Here is a 27,472-nt window from a genome sequence, read left to right on the forward strand (position 1 = left end):
CCCCCTGCTCTGAGGAAGGGAAAAAAGGCTGCACTCTTTGTTGAGCTGACTTCACAGAGGAGAGGGAACCTCCTTTTTTTCCCTCCACCACAGCCCACTGAGAGCTGCAGATAGGGCGGCTGCTTTAATTAAAAGTTAGAACCGTGTTGTCTGACAAAGGCCTCCCTCTAGTCTGCTTTAGCGCCTAGAGGATTAAAAAGCTACCAGGTCCTGTCAGCCCTCTGAGCTAAAGATACTGATGCTGATGCAGTGATCAATGGGAAACTCTTGTTGAGCTCTTTTGAAGGACAGACAGTTCAAGCTATGTCGAACTTTGTCTTAAGTGAGGCAAATCTTGGGATAATGGGGAACTACGACATTAGCAAGACTCAAGACTTTGACAGCACCCAAATTTTGAAGATAACAGAAATAATCCAGTAATCCTCCACCGTGTTCTACCTTTCCAGAAAGAGTTTAATGAAATGGCACAGCTTGCTTTTCCTAATTATTTCTCTTCCTTTGAATGCAGTTTCCTTTAGTCTGTTGTTGAGTGAGGCGTAACTTCTCGTACTTTTTGTTCGGCGGTCATGGTGAGGCTCTGCAGGCGGCAGGTCATGTTGCTGAGGCTCTTCTCGAAGGCGGCCACCAGGTGAGCCTGCACACACACAGAGACATCTGCCTTAGGATGATGCTCTGATTTCATTTTCAGAATAACTGGGTTTCACTGAATAAGACATGTTTAGCACAAAAAAGTCAGTTTTTTTTTTTTATATATAATTGACTTCACTGTATTTTGTTGGGAGTCGATGTGACAAGATAACACAGATTTGTGCCTACTTGGGAAGTAGATGGAAAATGTTTTCGGTTTTTGAATTTTTAAAATTAGCATCTTATGAAACCATTTGCTTTCAGACGTTGGCCAATTACAACATTACAAGACAAAGCCACGGCTTCACTGGAACCGTTTTACAGTCTGATCATGTGCCAGGATGGCCAAGTCAAAGTCCAGATCTGAACCCAATTGAGAATCGGTGGCAAAACTGACTGAGTTTGAGATATTTTGCTAAAAGGAATGGGCAAAAAAAAAAAAAATGACTGTGTGCTAATGTCAAAAAGCAGTTCTCCAAAATATTCACTATATTTTGTAAAATGATTAAACTCATATTTTCCCAATTATTCAATCTGATGCAGTTTTTTTTTGCAGTTTATCACATTCGTTTAACACATTATTTACAGTTCTAATTTGAGAAAATGTGGAAGGGTGTAAGAGAGAATATGAAAACAACGATTATTCTGATAAGAACTGCGTCTCGATACCAGAACCATTCAAAGACACCAAGTGTTTATCCATAAATTCATTTCTATTCTGAAAGTTAGGCAAGAAGTAAACATAACTTGTGTGTTTAAAAGAGCCATTAGTACCGATTGTTGATGAAGGCAACTGAGAACTTAACTAGGAGAGTTTTGTTTTCCTTAACAGCTTAAAACCTGGTGCTGGGACTTTTAAAGTAGGAACAAAGTCTAAGACGTCCAGGAGGACACGTTACATCTCACCAGATCAAATTAATGCTCGTGGATTTCTTCATGCTCTGTATCTCTCTGGACTACTGCAGAGTAAAATGTGTGGCACACACATCAGAGAAGGGCTTTTCTCCGTGACTCAATCCGTCACCTGGGGATGTAGCAGCAACACGATGAAGGATGGCAGCAGGTTCAGGAAATCGTACCATCTGTCCTGCTGAATCTGTCCGTTTAGGACCGCGCCGCTCTGGAATTGGTCTTGCCTTAAAAATTGTGGCTCTGTGTTTATGAATGCCTGTCTGATAAAGACTTCTGTCTACAATAGTGATGTTTGCTCTGCTGTGATTTTTGCTTGTGTGTACTCGTCTGTGTGTGGCTGTACGTATGTGACGCCTGCTCTTCCTGTCGTCCTCAGCCAGACACCCTGAGACACCTGTCAGGCCTGGTGTGTCACAGGAAGATGGGCAGCGTGCCCAGACAAATCAAAAGAATGTCAGAATCACACAAATTCACACACATTCATTCTTTTTATCATTCTGCCTTGAGTCTGGGTAAAACTGTCTGCAGAAAGAAGAATTCCCTCAGTAGCTGTGAGGAACTGCGAGTCCAAAAATAAAACACAGAGAGGAACACCCAACAATGCCAATTCCACTCAGTTTCCAGGGCTGAATTTGTAGCGGTGGTGACCTTTAGAAATGCCAACTCCCCGTACCCCTCCCACTAACTCTGCATCTTCTTCCAACTCCACCTGTGAGCTGACTCCTCACCCCCTCAGACAAGGGAGGTGATGATCGGCCTCACATCCAAGAGAAGAACAAGCTGCCCTACGCTTTGGACTTGAGCCCACTGGAGCTGCATGTAGTTTTTTTCTTTTTCCAAACTTCTTGAGGTCAGAGGTAGAAAGTTAATGTCACTCAAAATAAAATAACTACATAGCCAGAAGTCTTCCCTTTCAGGGCTGTCTGATGTCTCCAATGAAGAGAACATCTCAAATGTCTAAAATAAAGAGAGGCACTTCTCATGGTTGTTTCAATGCCACAACCTTGGAACAAGCTACAGAACACTCTTGAGGATCTTAACCCTCCTAAAGAGAGTTAAGATCCCTAAACTGAGATGTACAACTAAAGGATGTTATAATGTCTCTAATAAAGGAACACTCTTCTCAAAGTTGTTCCAAAATCAATAGTGAGCAAGTAAACGCCTCAAGAGTTTGAAGATGCCTTCAAAGGAGTCGTACAACTGAAAGATATTATAATGTCTCCAATAAAGAGACGCATAACTCAAATTTGTCCCAAAGACCAACTGACCTAATCTAGAGTGTTAAATCACTAAACTAAGGAGATGCACAACTACAGGATGTTAACCTGTCTCCAAAAAAGAAGCACTCTTCTCTAAAGCCACCAATGAGATAAACTTCTCCTGAATGTTGTGATGTGAAATGAATGAGATACCCTCTTCAAGAGCGTCGCAATGCCACCAATAAATGTCTCAAATTGGTAGACATAATTTTGAAAAGCCAATCAACTCTACTCTTAAAGCACCACAAAGGGGAAAAGGAGAATCTTGTCCTCTTTGACAAGATTCTTCTTGTCCCACAAAGGACATTGGTAAAAACGTTTTCCATTAAATCAAAAGGCAAAACTACAGTTTATCAATGCAGAGCAAAGTTCTGTAAATCACCTACATGGATCTTCTTTTGTCCTTCAGGTTTCTCCACTGTTCAGTTGCCAGCACTGCTTTTGCATTATTTTATGGTCAAAGCATCAGACTGCAAGAAGAGACAAAGTCTACTTCCACACTTGAACAAGCACTTAGCACTGCAGGAGAATGACGCACGTTCCGATGCTTGAGACTGTCAATCTAGCAGCAGGAAGACTTTGTTAGGCATTTGGAGAGTTTCCTATCACTATTTCACCTACAAACTGTTGTTCTCTGCTCCTATTTTCACTCATTTGCCTCTGATTTCTGTTTTGGCAAAAACAAAAAATGCCTGAGTAAGACAAATGCAAAGAGACAATACGCACAGCTTGATCACAACAAGCAAATATCCCATCTGAGAACAAAATACGGATGGGTCTTGCTTTCTGCTGAAAGCAAGAAAGCAGATTTTTATTTCCTCCACAGCTGAAACAAACTGCTCTCCAAAAGGAGGCCATTATGGAAATGAGCCGGCTGTTCAATGGAATCCTTTGAAAGAAAAACTCACGTTGGCAGCCAGTTGAGACGTGAGGGTTGCCACCTTCTCCTGAGAAGCATCCAGCTCCCGCCGCAGCTTTCTGATTTGCTGGTTTCGAGGGAGAGAGCAGACGTGAATGTGCGCCATGTAGACAGACTTCAAACTTTTTGGTAATCATGCTGATGAGCATCAATGAGGAAAGAAAAGTGCAGTTACACAGTAACGTGTGTCAAAAACATTGGAGTGAAGTGTAAAGAAACATAAAGTGAGGGGGGATTACCGTGGAATTTTGGACTGTTTGGCCCTTGATTGAAAAGAAAAGAGTCAAAATTAACACTATGTTGCATGCTGACGTCAAACAGAACTGGGGTGGTCCAGACGGACAACAAATAACATACCACACCCAGTTAGAGGTTAGCAATGAGTGGCAAAGCAAGAGGCATGGACTGAAAACCTGGTTCAACAACCTGCAAATGCCTGAGAATATTCCTAACAAGGATCACACAGTTGGTTCCAACCAGATATTTACATACACGAACAAAAAGACATGCCTTTTTATTCTCACTGTCCGACGTGAAACGCGTCTGGTTTCGTAACAGACAATGAGAAAAAATGGTCTTACTCTATGTAAGAGTGTACAGAATAATGTAAATATCTGAAAAAGAAGAAATAAGAAAACTATTAAATATCAAACCAAAATCAGATTTATTTTACATCTGCATTGGAAATGTCATCCACAGTAATTGGATTGCCTTGCAAAAGCATTGATAACTCTTGTTTTGTTTTTCACCCACATTTTAGACACAACCACACACTTCGGTGTGTGTTACCAGGGTTTTGTGTGAAAAATGTGGAGAATCAACGTGTTTGTAGAAGCCTCAAAAGATATGAATGCTCTTGAAGGCGCTGTGAGTTTCGGCTAGTTATTAGTGGAAATAAGGATATTTACTCATCAAAATGTAATTTAATAGAAAATTAGATTTTTTTTTAATTTCAGAAGAAATATCACAAGTGTGTCACTTGTATTGAATTCTCAGTGATCCATTAAACTCCCTTCATCTCAGAGAGCGTTTGAACCAAACTTGAGCTAAAACACATGAATAAAACGACAACTAAAAGACATACAAACTCGAGACAAAAAAGAGAAAAAGAAGCTAAATTAGATTAAATCAAGGTGCAGTAGATGCATGTGTTAGTTTTTGTAATAAAAGAAAAATATTGTTTACATTTGAAAACCAAATCACCGAAAGATCATGAAAAGCAATGCAACATAGAGTTAAACTGTTTTGTCGTTAAACCAAACACAGCCATAGCTCAAATTTTGGTGCTGGTTCTGCCCAATGCTATGAGAGACAAATGTCAGCGATTTATGTCCTTGTTGGACTATATCGGAGAGGAAACTCTGCACAGCAGAACATGCAAGACGCTCAAACACAAGGAAACAGCCAGAGGAGATCCAAAGACGGGGGAGGAACATGCTGGGCTGGACAAACACTAGGCGAAAACAAACCGAGTCAAACAAAGCAGCAACAACTTACAGTGCAATAAGAAAAGTATTCGCCCTTAACAGATTTTCATTGGCTTAGACAGCTTTTTTTTTTTTCCCTTTAATGAAATAAATATTTTAAAAACTACATGAAATATTTACTTGGGTTTACTCTCCGTCTCATGTTAACACAAAGGGTTTCAATGTTGCAAAAAGCTGAAGAAATCTGTTGGTGGGCAGAGACTTTCTTGCACTTGAAACCAGAAGCTGGACCTCAGCCGTCGGGTTGATGTCGCGCCAAATCGTAACGTTTCAGTTGCAAGTTTGAAACCCATCAGGTTTTATTGACTGTTCTGCTCAGTGGCTAGGCTATCTGTTGTACAGCAATCCAAGCCAGTGACTCCGCTGCAACAGTCTTCCTACCAGAAGTTGTACCAATGGAGTTCTCCAATTTGGAGATTAGACATTTGAACTTCTGATGACAAATGCGACGCAGCACAAGTAATTGTAACCAAAGTTTAGTGCTACAGGGCAGGAAGGCAGCATGCAGACAGAGACATGCTTGTTCTGTCCCTCAGTTTTACCTCAGAGTGGGCTTTTTCCTCAGTCTGTAAGAGACAAGCAAACTCCAGTTAGAACCATTTCCTCTGATGCTATTTCCCTCTGATGTGACGAATCAGAAAAAGATTAAATAGCAAACATGGGAGATAATCTTACTTAACTTAAAAGGTCTAAAAGACACTATCACTGACAAAATGATAAAAATCCACCAGAAAACCAAATGAGAATTATTTTTTGTTTATTAGGAAACGAAGCGATTCGTTTGACGAGCACAAAGACGTTAGCGACTTGAAAGCTGCAGTAATGAGACAGAAGTGTACGGACATCAGTTCTGCTCCCAAAGACTAATCTGCTGTCTCCATGATTGTGGCGTCAGAGTCACAGCCTGCGCTACTAGAGAAGCTAACAGTATTCTTGTTATTTAAGGCTGCTTTAGACATTTCCAATATAACCTCAATAGAAACATACAAAATTGACCTGAAGAGGAAAGAGATATAGTTTTAGATGACTTTCATTTCACTTTTTAAAAAAAACAGAATGTTATAGGGAGCATATTGTGTTTTATTTGATTTCTTAAACCCTATTGAGCGACTTACCGCAGAGTAAAGTGAGGATGTGCTGGAGACCAGAGACAAGGACGAGCCGTGGACTGTGAGACAGAAACACGGTGGGGACAACTCAGATGACATTTAAAAAACCCCCAACTATTTTAACCTCAAACATATTTCTTTCTATTCTCATGGTTCATATTCCAGGTTCATAGTTCAGCACCGTCTTACCTTCATCAGTGCTGTCTCTGAAGGAACCGGAGCGACTGATGGCCCGGGGTCGGTCCTCCAGGGAGGTCGCACTGCCCCCTAGTGGGTGGCCCTCTCCGTACAGGTCAAACGAGTCCTGAGCGGGGATGCTGTTGGAGCGGCTCATGCTGCCGCTGTTGCCTGGCGGCAGGTTGTACTGGTTGATGTTGGTTGGGCTTACTGCGCAGAAATGACATGCAGACAATATAGTGGTAAGAGTCACTTTATTAATATATGCTATCACACCAAAAAAATTTTTTCTTTCAACTAACTTTTTAAAAAGTTACTCAAATTTGTCACAGCTAATTTTATTAGTTTTGTTCAAGATATTAATTCTGATTTGAATAATTCTGAAATTGAGAATTATAGCTTGAGCAAATGTAATAAACAGAGAAACAAATTAGTTATTTTTAAAAGTTGGTTCAAAGAAACTTTTTTTCAGTACATGATCTTGTTTTTGCAAATATCGTTTTGCAAAGCAACGTGTGACTTCTGGTGGAGTATTATTGTCAAGGTAGGGCAAACCCTCTGGACTTTTTTGTTCTCAGAAGTGTTTCCATCAAAAAAATTTGGGGGGGTGAAATTTTCACCTGGATGTATCGCATTAGAAAAGGTTGATGGAAACATTAACATTCAAAATAATTTCCTCAATTTCGCAAGATAGATCTTTACACTCACTTAAGTTAGCTTAGGTTTTTGACTTTCTCAAAAAAGTGTCAAAGCACCAAAGGAAAGATGGAAACACGTGTCGATGCGTTTGTCGATTAAATTCTGACATAAACATTTACCTGCTTTTTTTTTTTTTTTTTTACACAAACGCATAACTTCAACCTCTGATGTCATCAGGTTTTGCGTAGCCTGGTTGATTCACTCCAAGCCAGTTGATTGGAAACATGCCAAATTCACATCTTCATTTTTGCTAAATTTTTAAAGTTTGCTCAACATTTACATGACCATTGGATGGGAACATAGTGATTGATGACTTTTGAAGACTCTGATGTGAAAACATGCATTATTATTTTCAACAAGCAGCAGATGGCATGTTTTAGTTGTTTCTCCTAAGTAGACCAGATGGTTAAGATATATAAAAAAAAGCTAGATATGGTATGGTATTTTTTTTTACCTTTTTATTGTCACCCCATTCTTCTCTCTAACATCTGTTACAATTGGACGCACATGGTGAGTTATGCAAATTAGGTAATGATTTTATTTAGTGACCTGATATTTTTTAAGGCGCTGTGAGTACAACCACGAGCTGCTAACAATGGAAAAGTTGTCTTGTGCCTTGAAGCTTCCCATAAGTGCTGAACTAAAGAGCCTTTTTCAGTTTTTAATGAATCCCGACTGCATTTGATTATCTCTAGTTTGAAATATTAACTACTTAGAGACACCAAATCTTAACTGGATGATTTTAGACTAAACTTGGACCTTTTTAAAATGCAGTTTGAAATTCATGAAACATTGCAAAAACACAAAATAAAGCATTTTTCATATTTTGCCTGCATTAAAATTAATAGTGAAAAACACAAATGAAATTGGGATTTTCATGGACTATAATATAATAAAATTAGGAGATTTTTAAAGACTAACAGAGGTTGGAGTAGTGATATTTTCCAGTGTTGATGCAAGCCGCTCCGGGAGGAGAAAGCGGGGACTGGCTGCCCGTGTCCTGCAGGCCCCCGGTCGAATGTGACCTCAACCACTCCTTTCCTTCTTCGTGGGACGTCTGCCGAGATGACGGCGGGTACCTGAAAGCCACGAAACCACTATGAACTTGAGACAGGAGGACATTTTCAGAAGTTTAAGCAGGTTATTTCTGCAGCAGCGAAGGTACACAGCGAATGCACAAGAGCAGAGGGTAAATAAACATGCACCACTATGCAATCAGCAACATGCAAAAAAGAAATAAAAATCTGAATATTTGAATCTTTCCGTCAGTCACCAGATGTGTATGACGGTTTAAAAAACATTCATATAAATATGAATGTGTGTGACCAAAGCTGCCTGTAGCATTCAAACAATCCTTCAATACCATTCACACTTAGCCATAACCATAACAAATAACTCAGGAGTCTTTATAGTATCAGGCAGGCAATGGGTTGGGGTAAACGTGTCCCTTCGCTCAACCATATCCCCAACTTGTCAATGCACACTGCTACCAATTGCTACCAAATTACAGCTGCCCTATAATTGTCCTAATCCTCTACACTACATGCTAATCTGACAGAGCATTTCTGCTTGAAAAAGTAATTTATCTTTAGTAATGGACAATGTAAAACACTGACCAACTTAAACTTGCCAAAGTTTTAGTTTGAAAACTGACTCAAGAACAAATTGTGACTTCAAGTCCAAGGTTGAATCCATGACACCAAACAGGAACTCCAAACCTCGGATTAGGACCAAACAGGAATTTAACACTGAGGAACGGATAAAACCGTGATGGAAACGAATGGAGAGCAGAAATTCAAAAGTCCTGCTCTTTTGAAGTCCTGCTCAAAAGACCTCAAAAGTCTTTTGAAGTCTTTTGAGCAGGACTTTTGAGCAGGTAAGGGTCAAGATTTACCAAGGTAAGTCTTGACCCTTACCTTGGTCAAGACTTAGACCAAGGTAAGGGTCACACCATGATGTGGAATAGAGGCTTCAAAACTGAGGTGAGGATGAACTGGAGATTCTAAGTTCCAGGTTGGGGCCAAACCATGATATCAACCTGGGACTTTAAAACTAAGACAAGGACAGTCGCACTAACCTTAGTTTTGTTTCAGTTGGGACTTCAAAGTGAGACAAGCACCAAACCATGGCTTTTGTACCCGAGTTAGATACTAAAACATGATTTTTGTGCAATCTTAATGCACAAAAATGGCTAGGGTTGGAAAATATAAATGACTACTCAAATTTGCATTAGTTGAGGTTCCTCAAAAATCACCATAAACAACTGTGCTACAAAACCAAGTAGACTTTAAAATGGTTCGAAGTGTTGAGTTTAGTTTTCGGAGCACTGTATTGGCTGAACAGTTGCTACATCAGTTCATCCTTCAATCATTTAACGATTTACAGGAAAACGAACTGCAGTTGTCCAAGCTTTTGCATGCTAATGAATGAAACACACACACACAAACACTCGCTACCATTCAACTCTTCTCTCCCCATCTCCAGCTCAACAGAAAGCCTTCTTATCTCACACATGACAATCGGCCATATTTAATCCTCTGGGAATTATAATTGAGTTTGCACTCCTTCCTTCTTAACAGCATTACCAGACTTGCCACATCTGACCCCGGCTTTCATCACTGCCCTGTACATCCTTTTTATTTCAACCAGCAATGGGCGAATAACACTCTACTTGCTAGTGTGACGTTGGATTTTTCGTCACTGACGTTATAGCAGACTGAGGTATACAAGCTGTTTGACTTTCTCCCAACAAAATCGTCATCAACAGGACCTCTGTGCTTATTTCCTGAATATTAGTGTAGAAAGAAACCTGAGTTTCCATAGCCAATAACCAAAAAAATTGGGGTATAGCAGATCGTTCCTGAAATGTGAACAGTCATCTGAGCTTAGAGGGAGCTTTTGCAAAAAGTCACCACTGTCCACGCTGAGCAGCATATCAAACAGGCACAAAGAGTTGCATGACAGCAGATGCATTCAAGCTTTAAAATAGCAAATGCACCAAAGGCAGTCTACACAACCAAATAGTTTGAAACCAGGCCATTTCTCTGCTCCGAAGGATTCCCTTAAAATACAGAGGCAAGTTTGAACAGCTACAAATCTGAGTTATTTCTTCGTTTCAGGCTAAATGAAAAAAAAACAAAACAAAACAAAACAAAAAAAAACTATAATTTTCTCCCTTGGCTTACCATTCTATCAGTCTGCTCTCAGAAATCCTACTGAAAACCTTTGGGGTGAACTGAAGGACAGAGTGCATAGAAGATCCAGGCTTGTTAAACTAGAGAGTTTATGCCATAAGAGGAAAGATGCAATGCCTCATTTCAACTGAGTGGTACAAAGCGGATCCGTAAGAAATTTTATGGTTCAGGAGAACGTTTTCACTGTCAGACTCTCACTAGCAGGTGGTGTTAAATGCAACATCTAACATTGTGACATTGTGACAAGCTAGATCCAGCTTCCTCCTGTTGCATGTCGATGCGCCTCTGGGCAAGGCACTTCAACCCAAGTTGCCTACCGATCTGCGTATCGGTGTATAAATGTGCGTGCGTGTGGATGAATGTCACTCCAGTGTAAGGCGCTTTCAGTGGTCAAAATGATTGAAAACGTGCGACATAAGTTCAGTCCGTTTACCATTTATTGTAGTTAAAAAGTGAATACTGAAAACTGTCGTCAGAGATGATCTACCTTGATTTTCAATGGTTTTGTTTAGCCTAAATTTAAGTTCATTCCAAGCTCAACCTTAAATGACAAAATTACCCCAAAAATTGTGCTGCAGAGTGTTGGAACGGAGGCTTGAACTGATCATTGGACCTCTGAATCTGAAGAAGCAGAGGTAGATCTTCCTTGCTGAATTGCTGAGGAGTGTATGAGAGTTTGGTTTCCAGACTACATGGGTTTTGTGGATCTGGAAAGGTTTACTTTCCCAAAGTTTTTTTTTCCCAATCCTCGGACAGGAGCGTAAGGCATGATTATGGAGAGGATGGTTTCTAGTTTGGTAGGATCTCATTGTTATTTTTTTCAGCTCCAGTGGAGCAGCTGAATGTGAAGCGACTACCTCCTCTAAGCCTGACCTCAACCAGAAAAAGGTTGACTGACACCTACAGGTTGGGGGGTCTGTCCCTACCTTGGTGTATTGTTCAAAAGTGACAGCAGGATGTAATGGCAGATGGAAAGACAAGTTAGAGTGACGTGAATGGATTGGGCGCCAAAGTCTGGTGCTGATAATTTTAAAAAACTGGATTGTTTTTCCTTCACTAAATTGAAGGTTGGATTTTATTTTTTATTTTCCAAAATCAAGTGACTGAAAAAAAAATAAATCTAAAGTACGAGTTTTGACACAGTCAGTCAGGGGCACAGTAAATGTTGAGGTGACTGTATATTTAATGTAAATGTGCTAAATCATGCAGTCATCCATCTTTTTGAATCTTTACATCAATACCTATTGGAAATATCTGCTTAGGGCTGTGGTGTGAACAACATTTGAACATGCGCTGGTGATCCATGCGAGTGCAAACAGACAACAGAGATAACTACAGATGCAGATGTGCTGTACCTCAGTCCCTTTTTGGGGAGCGTGTTTCTGTCAAGGGGCATGCTGTTGAAACAGAGGAACGGGCCAATCAGATGAACACTCAAATCATTTGTATTTCATGAAGCCGAACATTCACACAGAGACAGACAGAACGGAAAGAACATCAGGACATTATGCATCTACGCAGAACTACAACAACTAAAGACACACAAACACTGTGTTTGAAGTTGATTGTTTCATTTTCGAGACATTAAGCTGTACTAGTGAGGGACTATAAAAAAGTATGCCGCGAGACTACGTTCTGTGTTGTACTCCATGCACTGCGTGTGGACAAAACAATGAATACACTGATACAGACTTCTTATGAGCATGTCTGAAATGATCTGAATTTATAGTGACTTTTTTCTGCCGTTGTTTGGACTTGTTGTGTTTTTGTTACTTTTGCAAAACCAGAGCAGAAAAATGTATTTCGTACTGGATGAGTTCATGTTTATCACTGGTATTACTCACTGTGATTCAATCTATCTTCTTATTCTTAGATCCTAAGGTAACAAGGCTACACTTTTTGTCTCAGTTGTCAAATGAAACAATGAATACGATTCGTCCCAATCGTATTCTCTTCTTACTCACCCCTCAGACAGGGTGGACTTGATACTGCCGGTTCGCGTAACCTTAGGCCCGTGATGGCCCAGTGGCATGTCAATGGACTCGGAGCTGGTGTGCAGACTGGTCATACTCTGGCAGCTCAGCGTGTCCTTGCTGCCGGCTGACGAGCTACAGGCAGGCCAGGGGCGAGCGTTGGAGGGCAGGGAGAGGCCAGAGGCTGGGCTGGAGGCCAGCGAGTCGGTACACAGGTCGGGGGTTTTACCGTACAGCGGGCTGCTGCCACCGCTCAGGCCACCGGCGCTGCCCAGGCTCCCCGTGCCAGAAGAAGGCGAGTCCAGGCTGGCCTGCCTGGCCAGCGTGCCGTGGGGGCTGCCCAGTATTGACGGGCACTTGCCAGAGTCGGGCGTGCCCGGAGAGCTGGCCTTGCTGCTGGCTTTGGTGCCAAACAATCTAGGGTGGGGGGAGGATGGGGTAGAGAGGTGGGTGCAGTCATTTAGAAGTGCTCAAATGGGCGATTGCAAGCTCCATACTGGAACAATACTGGACTTTTACAAAACTTAATACAGCTGAAAATTTACAAGTTAAACAGCCAAGTTAAGTAGCGCTTCAGTATTTATTTGGAAAAATGACTTAGGGGAGGCTAAGTGTGCAAAACATTTTCAAAGTTAGCAAAAGTTCTAAATGAAAAATTAGCTAATGGCACTTTAGCCGAAATGTGCCTACCACTGTGCACTACCTTGTGTTGACATAAAAAAAACACTTTTTCTACAAAGCATAAAAATGTTCATAGGGTGTGAATACTTATTTATGCAAGGCACTGTATATGTAACAACAAAGGAGCTTTATGGCATCTTCCCACAGACAAAACCCTTCTAAACACATTCATCACCTGCTGCAACTGTAGCCATATCAACCATATGAAAACATCTGTTAGGACCTTCACTCCTTCTACCCTTCAGTCATAGCAATATTTACTAAAAAACACAAAGATACTTCTCTGTTGAGGAAAAAGAAGCTTGTAGACATGCAGATGGAACCAGCTGGTATGGCAAGACTGTTTCCAAACGCGCACTAAGCTACAGCTTGAAAACAAAGACTGGGTGTCAAGAAACGTCCTGTTAACTTGATCTCTGATCTAGACTTCTGAACAGGATTTGGTGGAATTTAATCAAAACTGAACAAAGCTTTAGCTGCAGTTGCTTATCATCGACAGTAGGGGGCAGTCTATGTAGCAACATCCCTTAGCTTACTGGTTTATATTTATTCTGTGCACCCTGATAAAAATTGATAGAGATGTCAGAGGATATTTAAGCCATGGGGGAGCAGTCATGTGTCAGCTGTCCTCTCAGAGTCTTGGGAACAGGAAAAAAAATCTGAGCACTGCATCACTCAAGAAAAACCACACTGAAGCTCAGACTGATGTTCTGAATGAACCTGATGAACTCTGGAAGAGACCTGAGCCTGTTCCTGAACACCTACCATACTATGAAAGTTTTTCAGAAACCTAATTAAAAGAAACTATGCGGTGAAATGGTTGATTCACGCAAAACCCAACAAGAAAACAAGGGACCAAGACAGATGAGAGCAGAAGAGAAGTATTCTAGGTCTGACCTGCGGAAGGTAGGCGAAGCGATGTCTGGGTATTTGGACCCCGGCTGCCTGAGGCCTGACTGGCCCGCTGAGCTGGAGGTGGGGCTGGATTTGGGAGAGGTGGACAGCCCTGCTGCCGGGTCCTGGTCCGACACCCCGACTTTCTCTTTATCCGTCTGGTTGACAGTGATGGGACTGGAGCGGTCTGAGACCACCTTTCCCTCCCTCCGTTTGGCACCCGCTTGTGTTGCTGCCCCGATCGCCGACTTGCTGCTGACGTTTGATTCGGTGCTGCTGGAGCTGGAGCGGTGTCCGCAGCGCCCAGCCACTGCCGCCGCTGCCGCCCCCGCCCCGCTGGAGGATTTGGCGGGTCTGGGGAGGGAGCGGTACTGCAGGGTGACCTTGGAGCCACTGCAGCTGAGGAGAATGCCGTCGTCCTGGGGCTGCGAGCCGTCCAGGCTGGTTTTACGGACGCCGCCGATGCTCGTGCCTTTACCGAGGGCAGCCGACGATTTGGGGGCCTTGCCCAGTGTGGCTGAGCCACTGGTGAGGGCTGCACCACTTGAGGTAATTAGCGTGCCAGCAGGGCCAGGGATCTTCTTGTATCCAAAGGAACTGGTGGCAGGGGGGCGAGCAATTCCAGAGGGAGGCTTCTTGCCTTCATCCCCGCTACTTCTCCCAGCATCTGACGGTGAGCGCTGTATCCCAGCAGAGCTTTTGGAGGGTACTTTGCCCTTTTCTGAGGCCTTGGCATCATCTGTTTTACCTGCAAAACAGACAATAAAAACCACAGATTTAGCATCCTGCCATCTTTTTATCAGATGGCAGGATATGCTATCTGATAGCATCCTGCAGTTAAATTTATACCTAGACATGAATTTCAAAGGACTTTTATTGGAATTTTATGAGATTGATCAAGACAATAACCCTTCAAACTGTATACTACACTTGCTGTCCTCATTTTATAGCTGGTGGAAACCTACCAAAACAACACTAAGAGACAATATTATGGCACATAGGGTCATTTTATACTACAATGAAGCAATTGTTTGACTTGTTTGACTAAGAAAATTAACTCCTAGAAATTGGGCCTCTGTCTCTTTAAGAAATACCTGCTCTTTTCTGACTTTCAGGAAGTCAACACAACATGTCTCCTCTATTAACTCCAACAATGTTTTTACCAGCGTTGTATAATGAGCGCAGCTGTTTGCTAATTGATACTGGCTAGTCTTAAGGAGCTGAGTGGAGGAGTCACAGAAGAGGGCTGGAGGTGGATGCTCTGTAAAGAGGAAGCTTGGAAACTGCAGATACGAGAAAGAGCTTCGTCCTTGAAGGAAATCGCTTTGCACAGCTGAATGGTTACTGTGGGAGATTAGATGATTTCTCAAACATGCATGAAATAATCAAGGCAACATTCCAGGTAAAATAAGGGAATAACATTATACATGACGTAAAGCTCTAAAATGTCGATTTTACATAATACTGCCCCTTTAAGACCAGCTTTGTAGAGTGTACCACCAACATCCGATCAACAGGTTCTTACACCTGAGCAGTAGATCTCTGCCGTTCCTCCAGAGGTACCTTGGACCTCTTGGCTGCCTCTCTGATCAATGCTTTCCTGCTCAGTCTGAAAGTACATGTACTACTCTGTAATCAAATAAAGTTTTGATATAATGCTTTGAGTTTTAGGGTTGTAAATTGTGAAAATGTTCAAGGAAGAAGGCAGCCAAACAATAAGAATTTATTTTACTATGCACAGTGTTTCTTTTAATCCAGTCAAGGTTGCCTCTCCCACCTGGTGTTTTGAGCGAAGCGGAGGTCCCCTTGGACCTGGGTGGGGTAATCCCCACCTGGGCCGTCATGCCCCTCCTCCACGAGCCCGTCTGGGACATCTGGACTAGCCCGGCTGCCTTCTGACCCGTGTCCTCATACTGACCCTGGGTTTGGGGGGAACAGGCGGACGGGGAAGGCTTCCACCGGGAGGGGCTGCCGTTGGGGTCCATGCTCGCGTCCAGCTCCTCCTCTACTTTTTTCAGGTCTTCGGCTCCAACCCAACTGCTGCTCACCTCCGGCTCGGCATGCTTGGACCTGCTTCCTTTCTGGGACTGCGGAGGGGGGATTGCAGGGGTTGTTGGGATTAAAGAAAGCACTGATTAGTCGATGTTTCTATGAGATAACACAACTGGAAAAAGACGTTCTCAGCCGCACGTAGAAAGTGCCTGTAAAAGTTGTCTATTCACTGGAGGATTTATTGAAATCAGCTTACAGCTTGGGAATACAAGCTAAATCATCAACCTGATTCTTTTTGAAATAACTACTAAGCACATTCAAACACGCGTTATGAGTCACCGGAAGGATGGGCAATTGCCCGCTCAAGCAGCGGGGTGTGTGTGTGTGTGTGTGTGTGTGTGTGTGTGTGTGTGTGTGTGTGTGTGTGTGTGTGTGTGTGTGTGTGTGTGTGTGTGTGAGAGAGAGTGTGAAGTCGCAGCTATCTTTGGAATCTCCAATGTACAGATCTCCAGTTTTGGGACGTTTACAAACGCTCCCACACAAACACACAGTGACAAGCAGCCCTACCTTAACAGATGGTCAGTCTCCCTAGCAACGCCAGAGTCTCTTAAGAGGACAGTCTGTTGAGTATTTCATGAGGAGCCAAGGATACTTGGCAGAATAAAGCAAAGGCCCCTCAGAGGAGAGCTGAATGCTGCTCTTACTGCTCCCACCGTCAGCTGTGATTTCAGAGCTGACGTTCTGGTTGGCCTTCGCTTCAGGCCAAATAAAGATGTTAGACGAGGCAGTTTTATTTTTTACATGAAAACATAAGCATATGCAAAACCTCCTGAGCTTTATCAGGGTTTTGGACAAATACATTTAAAAAAAGTCTGGCATGCATCTACAGTACATCCAGCCCTCTTTACTCTGACACCTATGAATAATATCCAGTGCATTGGAGCAAGAGTAAACCTACAAATTGAATTACTGTCTACCGAAACAGGATCAGTTTAGGTTGTCCCTGCTGTGCTGTAATCACATGGGTTAGGGACCACACCCTACCGCAAACAGCTAACATCCACAAATACCTGAGATTTCCTCAAAAATGCTCATAAATGCTTATTTTAATAGTTCAACCACCAAATATACCTTAATATGCATGAAAATGCACAATGGAAACCATCTCAGCACAAACACAGATGCTAATCTCCACTGTGCAGCCAATTAACACCAAGGAAAATGAATGGCGCTTCAGGATTGGCTGCTTTGCAAACATCAGCCAATAGCATAAAAAGTAACATAGCATGAAGATATGCTAGCTTCCAAAGACGTATTTTCTTTTTAATGTTTTTTGATGCGATCTACGGAAAAATTTGAAAATAGGTAAATTTTTGGCAAGAATAAAAGAAAAGAATCCATGAATAGATGAATGCGCATTGATCCATTACATTAAATCCCATTATTAAGTACCGTATTTTCCGCACTATAAGGCGCACTGGATTATAAGGCGCACCTTCAATGAATGGCCTATTTTAAAACTTTTTTCATATATAAGGCGCACCGCATTATAAGGCGCATAAAATAGACATTACAGTAGAGGCTGGAGTTACGTTATGCATCCACTAGATGGAGCTCCACTAAATGGAATGTCAACAAAACAGTCCGACTCCGGTCGGCGAGGAGAGCCTTCCGCGACTGGGCCGGGGCGTGGCCGGATGATGGTCACCCTTCTCTGTTCGCGCACAGCATGTTCGTGGAGAACGTGGTGCTAAATGACCTGCAGACGACCTGATTATAGACCGTCGGTAGGTAGATAGGTCAGTCAAACTTTATTAACAAACCAGCATTCTGACAACTATCCCAGCATGCACCGCGCGCTTCTTCTTCTTCTACGGGCGAAAATGAAGTCGGCGGCTGCTTACCGTAGATACTAGACCTGTTGTGGCTCAATATCGGTCCATATATAAGGCGCACCGGATTATAAGGCGCACTGTCGGCTTTTGAGGAAGTTGAAGGTTTTTAGGTGCGCCTTATAGTGCGGAAAATACGGTACACTGAAGTGAGTAAGGCATCCATTGATGTGAAACGGATCAATGGATGGAAATGCTTCTGACAGGTATTGGAGCTCTATCTCTCTGTGCCCATCAGTGTCCTCCTTTCGAATTTCTGCCACACAGAAACATCGGCGTGCTGCTGGTCAGAATCCACTGCGCGGCCCACCTGTGCTCCCTTGCTTTTGCGTGACGAGCTTGTGGCGGAGTACGCTGGCGTGTTCAGGTCGTCGGTGCTGAAGTTGTCCAAGGTGTCGCTGAGGCCGCTGCTCACCGAGCTGCTGTCGTCCCAACTGCAGCAGAAGAAAAAACCAAAAGGAGAAACAGATTGACCGAGATTAAATATTCACTTTTTTCTCTGCGAGCTGAACAGCAAAAATATCCGAGCTGCTTCACATATGAGTGAATTCTGCTTTACAAGCATCCAGAATCCAAAGCCATCTGCCTATACCGTAACTAAACTCTACTTTGAATGCAGTGAAGATTAGTAGATAAACGTCTCTCATCCACATAAAACAGCTGAGCTCTGTTTTCTTTAGGGTTAAAACAGGCTAACTGATTCATCGTTTGTGCCTGACTAAGCAGATTCATATTATTGTTATGATTTATCTCATTTGGAAGGCAAACAAACAAAGGCTCTTAAATGAGAAGCAGATGGATCAAACAAGTGGATCATTACTGCACTACTTTATTTTTTGCCGTTAAAACTCTCACAATATGGTTCTTTAAGCTCCAACCAGATTTTCTGCCATCGGATTCGGTAAACAAGCCCAGAGGAAAAGTTCACCGGGTTTTCTGGGCTTATTTTGTCCTCTCACTCACACATTTCTGCACACACAATGACAAACGGAGCTGCTAAGACATGCAAAAAAAAAAAAAAAAAAGAGTCTTTGTAGAGACGACTGGGTTTCCATGCCAACCTGTCAAGTCTCATCTGCATCTGGCTTTGACTTTGTGCTCCTGCTTGTGATTGTAAAAGACCTCCCACTCTATGCCTGATAAATCTGATCCAACACTTGTAGCTTCTACAGCTAAAAAACCCAACATAAAAATAACAAAGAGGAAAACACCTGCGCTACAACACGAGACCCCAACTCAATATATCCGTTACCCTGGACAAGACGAGACGTTTAAGGCCCCATCGAGGACGTGCGGAAGTCAAACTGTTGACACGCGCTCACGTAGTTGGGTGATGTTCATTATTGTTCACACCATTCAAAATGTGAGGGTGTTTTCACACATAATAGTCCAATAAACTCGGTTCAATTGAGGACCAAAACTGCAACATTTGTTCCATTTCCACTGCTGTTGTGTCAAACCAACTCAACCTTGTTCCCTCCTTGAATGTGGTGGCGCTGCACCAAGAACCACTGAAATAAACGACAGAAAAAGACAACACAACTTCTTTCCTCACAAAATGAAAAACGTGTAAATTTTAGGGGCTGTGGGATTTCTGTTGGCAAAAGACTATGAGCCATTTCTCCCACTAACGCTAGATTTGTACGTTTGTTTTGCTTCTATTTACAAAGAATGCCCCATGCCATAGTATGCTTCCCTCTTATCGGAGCAGTCTCCGGTCCACTTGGCGCTCACATGTGCATTTGAACCACAGGAGATTTCACTTCAACCAACCGGAGGCCTAAGTTTTTAGGTGGAACAGAACTATAAAGACAGTTTCACACACTTCTGTGAAAGCCTTCCCCCTGCAGTATAGCTGATGGTGTGCGGTTTCCATGCTAAACACAGTGAACACGGCAGAGAAGAACGACTGTTACGAGTTCACAAATTTGCCAATAAGAAAACAAATGAAGAGGAGCTTAAAATAAATGACCAAGTAAAAATAATGTGCAAAAATTCTATTGTTTTAACAGCATGACACAGTGAAAGTGGGGAAATAAATGCTTTAACATAAGCATCAGGGACACGCAAAGGTACATTGATGATATATGCACCTGCCACCTGCAGACACCTAGCAACCCAGATGTCCACTGGTGCAGTGCAAAATTGATTTCTTACCATCCAACAGGCAGCATTTATCTTCACAGCAATGATTTAACCAGGTATGAAGGAAAAAAAAAAACCTACTCTAAAAAGCTTCATTTCCTTTTCATTACATCCGTACGGCAACACATGAACGGTTTCAGTTCTTTTATGTTACTTAGTTATTTTTCCCATCCAAACCTTTCCTTCTACAATTCTCCTTCAATTCAAAGCCATTATTGAATAAGAATCTTGGTGACAGGGTGAAGCATGGGACAAGTTTGGCTTGCACAAAAATGAATCGTCAGTGTAAATTTGCAGCTTTTAAAGAGCTATTCATCATGCTAAAACATGCAGGTGTTAAAGCTTTAACAAGTGGGGTTCAACTTGCTCAAATTAGAGTTCACTTTTTGCTGCCTTTTCTGAGTGCACAGACAAAGAATAATCATTGAAATGACTCTTTAAACCATTTCTATCTAAAACTGCAAGTCACTGTATGCAGACGACTGCTTTGATCAAATTAATGTTCGTCCAGTTTGCATCTGCTGTTGATCCTGTGCGGATATTTCTTTTCCTTGCAGCGATGTCACTTCTCCAATCCGACTTAAAGTTACTTCCTCTGCTCTGAGGTGCTTACATCAGAAACCTCAGCGGTGGCAGGGGAGTGTGTGAGCACTCTGCTGCATCCTCTGAGACACTCCCTCCTGCGTGCGACGACAGCAGAGAGGCAGAGGCACTTTTAGCGCTATAAACAAAAGAGCCTTGGCTGTCCTCTGAAAGACAAGTCCTGTGCAGATGCACAGAACGCTGCTCTGAACGCGTCACTTTTCCTCACGTACGTCTCACGCGGCGGATCAAACACGCAAGACGTTTCGATGAACGCATTTTGCTTTAGAAGCCTAAATGCAGACATGTATCGTTTCAGCCTCTCTTAGGAAGGAACAAATTAACTTTTTAATATACAACTCCTCATTTCCTGTCTACTTGATGCAAATTGCTCTAGATGATTCCCATTTACCACAAAAAAAGGGGGAACGGTGAAAGCGCTGGCAGCATGGGCAGCCAGCGTCGAGGTCTATCTATGTGACGCAGAGGCAGATGGCTTGTGTAGGAGCTCAATGACTTCCAATTCCTATCTAAACATTGGAATATTCTCACTGGCAGCTGCGAGCTAGCTCTTTTATCCAACCGCGGCCTCTCTAATGAAATGTTGAAATCTTCCGTCTAATGAGTCAGTCTGAAATGCAGAGCAGATGATTAGAGCAGCTTCTGTGTGATCTCTTGCTCAATTAACACACTAAGTTAAACTGAGTGCTATCTGCACACAGTGAAGAGCTCCCTTGGCTTATTTGATCAAGTTCTTTTTTTATTTTATTTATGCTGATACAAGAAATGGAGCAAGTGAATAAAGCCAAGGCCAGAGTTGTTCATGGAAGTGGAATTGGTCAACAGATCAGTGACGCTAGGGGTGGGAAGTCAGGATCTTAAATGTCAAGGTACAGTAAGCTTTTAAATGTTATTTTTCAGGTATTACAATCCTCACTGTTTAAAATGTTTTAAACTAAGGCTGGTACGTGATGAGCGGCTACACAAGAAGATGGCTTAGCTAATTAAACAGCTAATGTTAGCATGCTATACTTCAAATTTAGAAAACTCAAAAGTCAGCTGCTGTTAATTTGATATTTTCACTTTAGTCTGTATCCAAAACAACAAATATCATGGATAATATTACTGGACCTATGAATTTGCTATATTAGATTTTATGAAAATCTCATCCCAGCCCAAGTCTAAAATAGTATGAATTCAAAGTTAAGCAAGCACTTCCCATTTTGGTTTCATATGTCTATAGTACATGAGTAAAATGAAACATATTAGTTTGTCACTTATTTTAACAAATTAAACAGGAAATAACCTTTACAAGAAAAGAGAAAATTATCCTTGAATAAAAGATGGTGCTTATTAAATATTTTGTGACACATTTAACCATCTTTAAGATGCTTCCTGACTTTGCATGGTAGTTATATTCCTTCCATATATCCACATCTGACTCTGTGGTTTCTGGTTCTTTAAATCACCAGAAAACCTGAAAATGTTTTAACTTGCTAGTTTGGAAACAGATTGGTGGGTCTTCATGGTACTGCATACGGATATTATGTGTAATTCTTGCATTGTTTTGGTGTGGAGTGACACACAAAAGGATAAAACATGTGTACTGTGATGGTTTGGGATACATTTACCAATACACAGCATCTATTTGTAGTGCTATGCAAGTAAATCTAGATGAGATTCTACGCTGATGATACTGTTGTATGATATGTGATGTAGTTGAGAACAGCATGAATAATGTCATTAGGAACTGCTAAACTATTATACTGTTTTCTATCTTATAATGCATGTATTTTCCAAAACAATACTATAGACTTATATTAAAATAAATAGGGTGAACACAGTGTTCTGCCTCATCATGTCCAGGTATGTTATATTTCCACAGTCATTGTTTTTTCTTTGTCTTTTAATTTTAAAAAGATCAACTCACTTTATGGAGTGAGTTGACGAGGATATAAGGGGGAGCTTTTAAAGCACACGCCGATTTACCAGATGAGTCATTTGTAATAAACAAGGGGAAAAATGTTCAACTCTTCTGCTGCTTGTGCTTTGCATGTGTGAATTCTAAAAGGAAGATTTTCTCTGGATGCTGAACAAGCTCAGATTTCTCTGGCTAAAGGCTTAGTAAAACAAACAAAAGGTGTCGCTCTATAAAAAGACCACCCTAACTGTAACAGTGTGAATATTTCATCAGGCTGCCTCCCAGGATCAGCAATGATTTCTGTTACAGAGACGGGGGCTAACCGAGCTCCTCCTCTGAGACCAACACGCCGTTACGTCATCTGAAAAGACGGCTCAAACAAACTCGGTAACCTTACGGATGAGGCAGGCAGGTCGGACATTTGTGTCATAACTTCCTAAATTAAGCATGAGTGCTGAATACTCAGGCGTAGATCATTCAGGATGGAGATGGCTTCAGTTTTATATCATGAAGAAGGGAAATGTGTGAAAGTTGCTAAATGAGTCATTTTGTTAATGAGTTTCTTTTATAACTGCTGGATAAACCTGTGATGTCTTAACTGTGACCTCCTTGGTTACCTCGGTTCAAGTAGCTTAAAAAAATGCTTCTCTCATGTCAAATGCTGTTTCAGAACATGTACTAACTCAAATTATGTTTTATTGCAGGTGTTTACGAGACAAAAACAGCTCCCTGAGGGGAGACTTTTTTTTCCTTGTTATTGCAATCTTTTGCTATTGATTTTAACCGGCTGCATCACCGCTATGAACAGGCTGCTGTGGTTCTGCTCAGCCATGCAGGAATGAGCTCATACAATATTCAATGCACTCTTTCAACAGCTCTAAAAAAGAAATGACACCAAGCGAAGAAGAGACGGCGTTTGAAATGGCCTGATTGTGAAGTGGTAAATTACTCCCCGATGACAGGACCAATAAATAGCTGCCTGGGGGAAATGGCAAGAAACAAAATGAAACCGGGATGATTGGTAAAAACAGCACTTGTTCAAACTTTATTATGCAGAATGAAACCAAAATTGGTGTTACTAAAAGAGAGATATGAGTTTTTATTGATATTAGTCAAATTTAACAAATGTATTCACTTTATCCGTCCAACCAACCAATAAGCAACAGCCAACCAATCACCTTCCACTGATCCAACCAAAATAGTTGACCAATAAAGCCCATCAATTACCATCCATCCAGTAAACTTCACTCTGACAGTGTTTGATTCTTTCACCAATGTAGCAACAACATTTAGAATCAAACTCATTCAAATACAAGTTAAATCGGAAGTGAATCATAGATTTAGCTAATGAAGTTCTGTGTAATCTTAATTAAATGCTTGTAGCTTATAGTAAAAAAAAAAAACAACAACTTTATGTCCACAAATATATTTGAAAAAGTGAGCAGAAAGAACTATTTTTTGAACCACTGTAAAAGTAAAGACAAAATTATCACAATGTAGTTTAAGGAAACAAACAAAAAAAAAAAAACAAAAAAAAAAAAAAAAAATATATATATATATATATATATATATATATATATATATATATATATATATATATATATATATATATATATATAATTCCTTTCAATCTAAGTCGTAGCAATAAGTCTCCTGATCCCCAAAGTGAAACATAAAGAGCCTTATTGAGAGAATAAACTGTCATAATTTGACTTCATTCAAACACACAATACATAAATACATTAATCTATTGTCTCAGATCTCTACAGAGGATAGTTCAAGTTCTGTCATCAACTTACCTCCTGTGGGACAGTTGCTTTCTATTTGCTCACCATTGAAAAGACTTGAGGCGAAGCTTCACCTGACGGAGAACATGGAGGCTGCCGAGGCTCGACTGGCTTGTCAAAAGAGGAAATGGAAACGCGAAAGAAAGAAAGGAAGAAAGGACTCCTCAGTGTTCCACTTCTACCTACTGCGACTGCCAGCTCCTGCTCCCTTCTGTTCGCCTCACCCCTCCCCTCCCTCTCCTCCTGACCAGGATGGGCCCGAGAAGTCCTTGGAGAGCCGATCAGACATGTTGTCAGCGGCGGGTTTCATGGGGTTAATTAAAAGAGGATGACGATGCAGAACGGAGCCAAATCAAAGAGGAAGTACTTACCGAATAAGAACTGTTTGTTTGATGACAAGCTTAGACTGGAGGAAATCTCATGCATAATATGAGACGCTAAGAGATGTCAGTCCATCTGCTGTTGCATATTCACATAGTCATCTCTCAATTTCTGGGAGATGGCTAACAGTAGCTTCTGTGTCTGCAGATCACATGTAGATCTATGTGACCAAATGCAACCTTTTGCTTTAAAAGGACGGCAACAGTTGATTTGATCTCAAAGAAAGAAAAATGCAGTATTAACTATTCTAGTTTCACAGTTTTTAGAGGTAAACTTTGTAAACAGAGTATATCAAATATGAAGTACGAAATTATAGGAAAATACATTAAACCACTTGTGACATTTCCCACCGGGTACAAATCTACATATGGTTATAACAGACAGTTTTGTTACTGAAAATTTGGGTCCACATAAACAAAAATTTAACAGAGAATGGCAGACAAAAATAGCCAAGAGTTATCAAGAATTACTTCTAAGATGCCACTTGAACATGTTAGCTAGCACAAACCTGACCGCTTAGAGTCCTTAATGACAAAGAGAACTCCTTAAAACAGTTTTATCTTTTTGAGGTGGTGTTTTGGTTTGAAATAATTTTGTCCTTTTGAAACCAGTAGTTATCTTGTTCAAGTAGGTAACTGTTCACTTCGAAGAAAACATTAAGAAAACTGATGTAGCATTTTTGTTAGTGCTAGCTTCACTGCTAATCCAATGTCTACATTAGACAGGGACTTGTTCCTTGTTAAAAGTCTCCATTCTTAAAAATAAAACTGATTATGGTAAGGCTTTTTCTATAAATCATAAGCCTACGGTGGCTCAGAAGGGTCAACAAATTGCAAAAGCCACAACACAGCAGCAAAGACCACAACAAAGAGCGCAACATGTGGTAACCCAACCGCAATGGAATAATCATAACAAAAGTGACGATAAACGTCATAGCATAAAAAAGCTAAAAGTTTCATTTTTTAGCATAACTTCTGTTGTGGCCTTTGATGTGTTATAATTGTTGCAGTTTTGTTGTTTTTTGTTGTTGCGTTGTGTTTGCATTTTGGTGACCCTTCTTGACCACCGTACAGGCCAGTGTTTAACTCATTCAGCTTTATAGTCAGTGCTTCCAATTGGACTTGATCAAAACCAACTTCAAGTAGCTAAGAAATTGCACTAAATTTAGCTCAAACAAAAAAATTGTGCAACTACAATATTTATTTTAATTTTTGTCAGTGATGAATGTACATTACACCTTGGCTTAATAATATTAATGTTGAGTTGTAGTATCTGTATGTTAATAAATAGTTAGTTGTAGTGCTAGCTAAGTCAGATTTCTGCCACACTAAAACCTTCAATCTCATTGTTATAGCAGTTTGTGCTAATGCTCTTTTCAAGACTATTTCTTAAACTCATTCAGCATCAAACCGGAATTCTATACCAATAAATATTTTTCTCACTAGAAAAGGATCTACCAAAATCACTAGAACTGTTTAAAGATTTAGAAAATAGCGTTTACATGAACGCCACATGACAACTTTGAAACTGAAGTTGACTTAAAATAGCAGAAGTCTGTCCATTTTATCAGGGTGAATACACTGCTTCTGGTAAGATAAGGTTATAAAACTCTTCCCAGAACCCCACCCACTCAGTCCCATCCCTTGAAGTGAATAATTTAGTTGTTTAAAAAAAACAAAACAAAAAAAACAAGAACTTTGTAGCTCATGGAGCAAAACAAATCGTCACATATTCAAGATAGAAAAGTCTTGGCCTATTATTTTTTGTCTCTAATAAGACGCTTGTTACCAAGGACAAGTAGACGTGCATTGTTACTGTGTGGCATCTAACTCAATTAATTTCAACCCAACTCAATTAAAGGAAAGAAAAAGGTGACCTTGGAGCAGAAAGCTGGAAACGTGTCCGTTGCCAAGCAGTGACAGACAGCAAGACGTCAGCGGAGCCGGACCAAGCTGGTCAAGACGTCCGGCTCCCTGCTGCAATGCAGTCAAATATGACAACAGTTGCTCGCCAGTGTAGAGGTTTACAGAAGGCCTGACTTTCCCCAGTGGAGATTGTTCAACTCTACGACAAACTGTTGGCAAACGGGCAAATAAACGGCTCATGAGCCAGAGCCCAAACATGCACACCAGACTGTCCCCAAGTGAAGGAGTTGAGCTCACTGCAAAAATGTTTTTCAGCAAAAGTTAATCAGCATTTCTGTCCTTACAGAGAAACAAAATAAGTGATTTTACCATTTTAGTAATATAACAGTCAGGTCTGAACCCATCAAATGACAGTCAGCAGAAGGACTTGACTCACATATCAGGGATTGTCTGTTTTATAAGCTAGCAAATAGGATTTTTGGATTTGGATGGAAAAGTAAAAGACAAATGGACTGCATATTTTATTATTATTATTATTATTTTGAGACTTTCTTAGCTCTGTGTTTTATGAAAACTAAAGAAGCCTCACATGTCAGTCATATTAAGCCAGTGATGGTTTAAACTCAATCTGTTGAGTAACAAGCTGGTTGGTAAGATGTTTTTACTGAAGGCAATTAAAACATTTTATATGGTCGTTTTAAATGTTGGTGTTCATCCCACTGCATATTCACTCAGCGTTATTACATCATGAGAAACTTTTGAAACTATTTTTAAGATACACGATATTACCTCGGTATTAGGTAATATCATTGAGTTTTATAATATCTAATTATGTCTGGTGGTTGGGTAAAAATGCAATTAGTGCCTTCCTTAGGTCATCTTTCTATAAGCTTAAGGTGAGTCATTTTGATACCGTCACTGTTTCACATAAAACATGGAGTGAGGCAATTAGAATGAACTAAATGTAATAAAATAG

At 41.0% G+C, this 27,472-nt stretch overlaps 1 protein-coding gene across 5 annotated transcripts in view; it reads right to left on the minus strand.

The window, feature by feature from the left end:
* Positions 1-27,472, minus strand: part of nav3 (neuron navigator 3) — a 170,399-nt gene that overhangs the window by 27,029 nt on the left and 115,898 nt on the right. For 4 of the 5 annotated variants that reach the window (XM_088003261.1, XM_088003265.1, XM_088003262.1 and 1 more), the window contains exons 13-24: positions 18,126-18,249; positions 15,709-16,018; positions 13,935-14,679; positions 12,348-12,773; positions 11,739-11,780; positions 8,111-8,268; positions 6,503-6,700; positions 6,320-6,372; positions 5,747-5,770; positions 3,957-3,980; positions 3,707-3,784; positions 551-634 (exon numbers count right to left, since the gene is read on the minus strand). In XM_088003261.1, the coding sequence (XP_087859387.1) occupies positions 551-634; positions 3,707-3,784; positions 3,957-3,980; positions 5,747-5,770; positions 6,320-6,372; positions 6,503-6,700; positions 8,111-8,268; positions 11,739-11,780; positions 12,348-12,773; positions 13,935-14,679; positions 15,709-16,018; positions 18,126-18,249 (2,266 nt within the window). The remainder of the gene's footprint in view (positions 1-550; positions 635-3,706; positions 3,785-3,956; positions 3,981-5,746; positions 5,771-6,319; positions 6,373-6,502; positions 6,701-8,110; positions 8,269-11,738; positions 11,781-12,347; positions 12,774-13,934; positions 14,680-15,708; positions 16,019-18,125; positions 18,250-27,472) is intronic. The other variant, XM_088003264.1, reaches the window with a different exon arrangement.

The sequence above is a fragment of the Poecilia mexicana genome, unplaced genomic scaffold, assembly GCF_051168715.1.
Source record: "Poecilia mexicana isolate PSO_F unplaced genomic scaffold, ASM5116871v1 scaffold_23, whole genome shotgun sequence".
NCBI classification, from domain to species: Eukaryota; Metazoa; Chordata; class Actinopteri; order Cyprinodontiformes; family Poeciliidae; genus Poecilia; species Poecilia mexicana.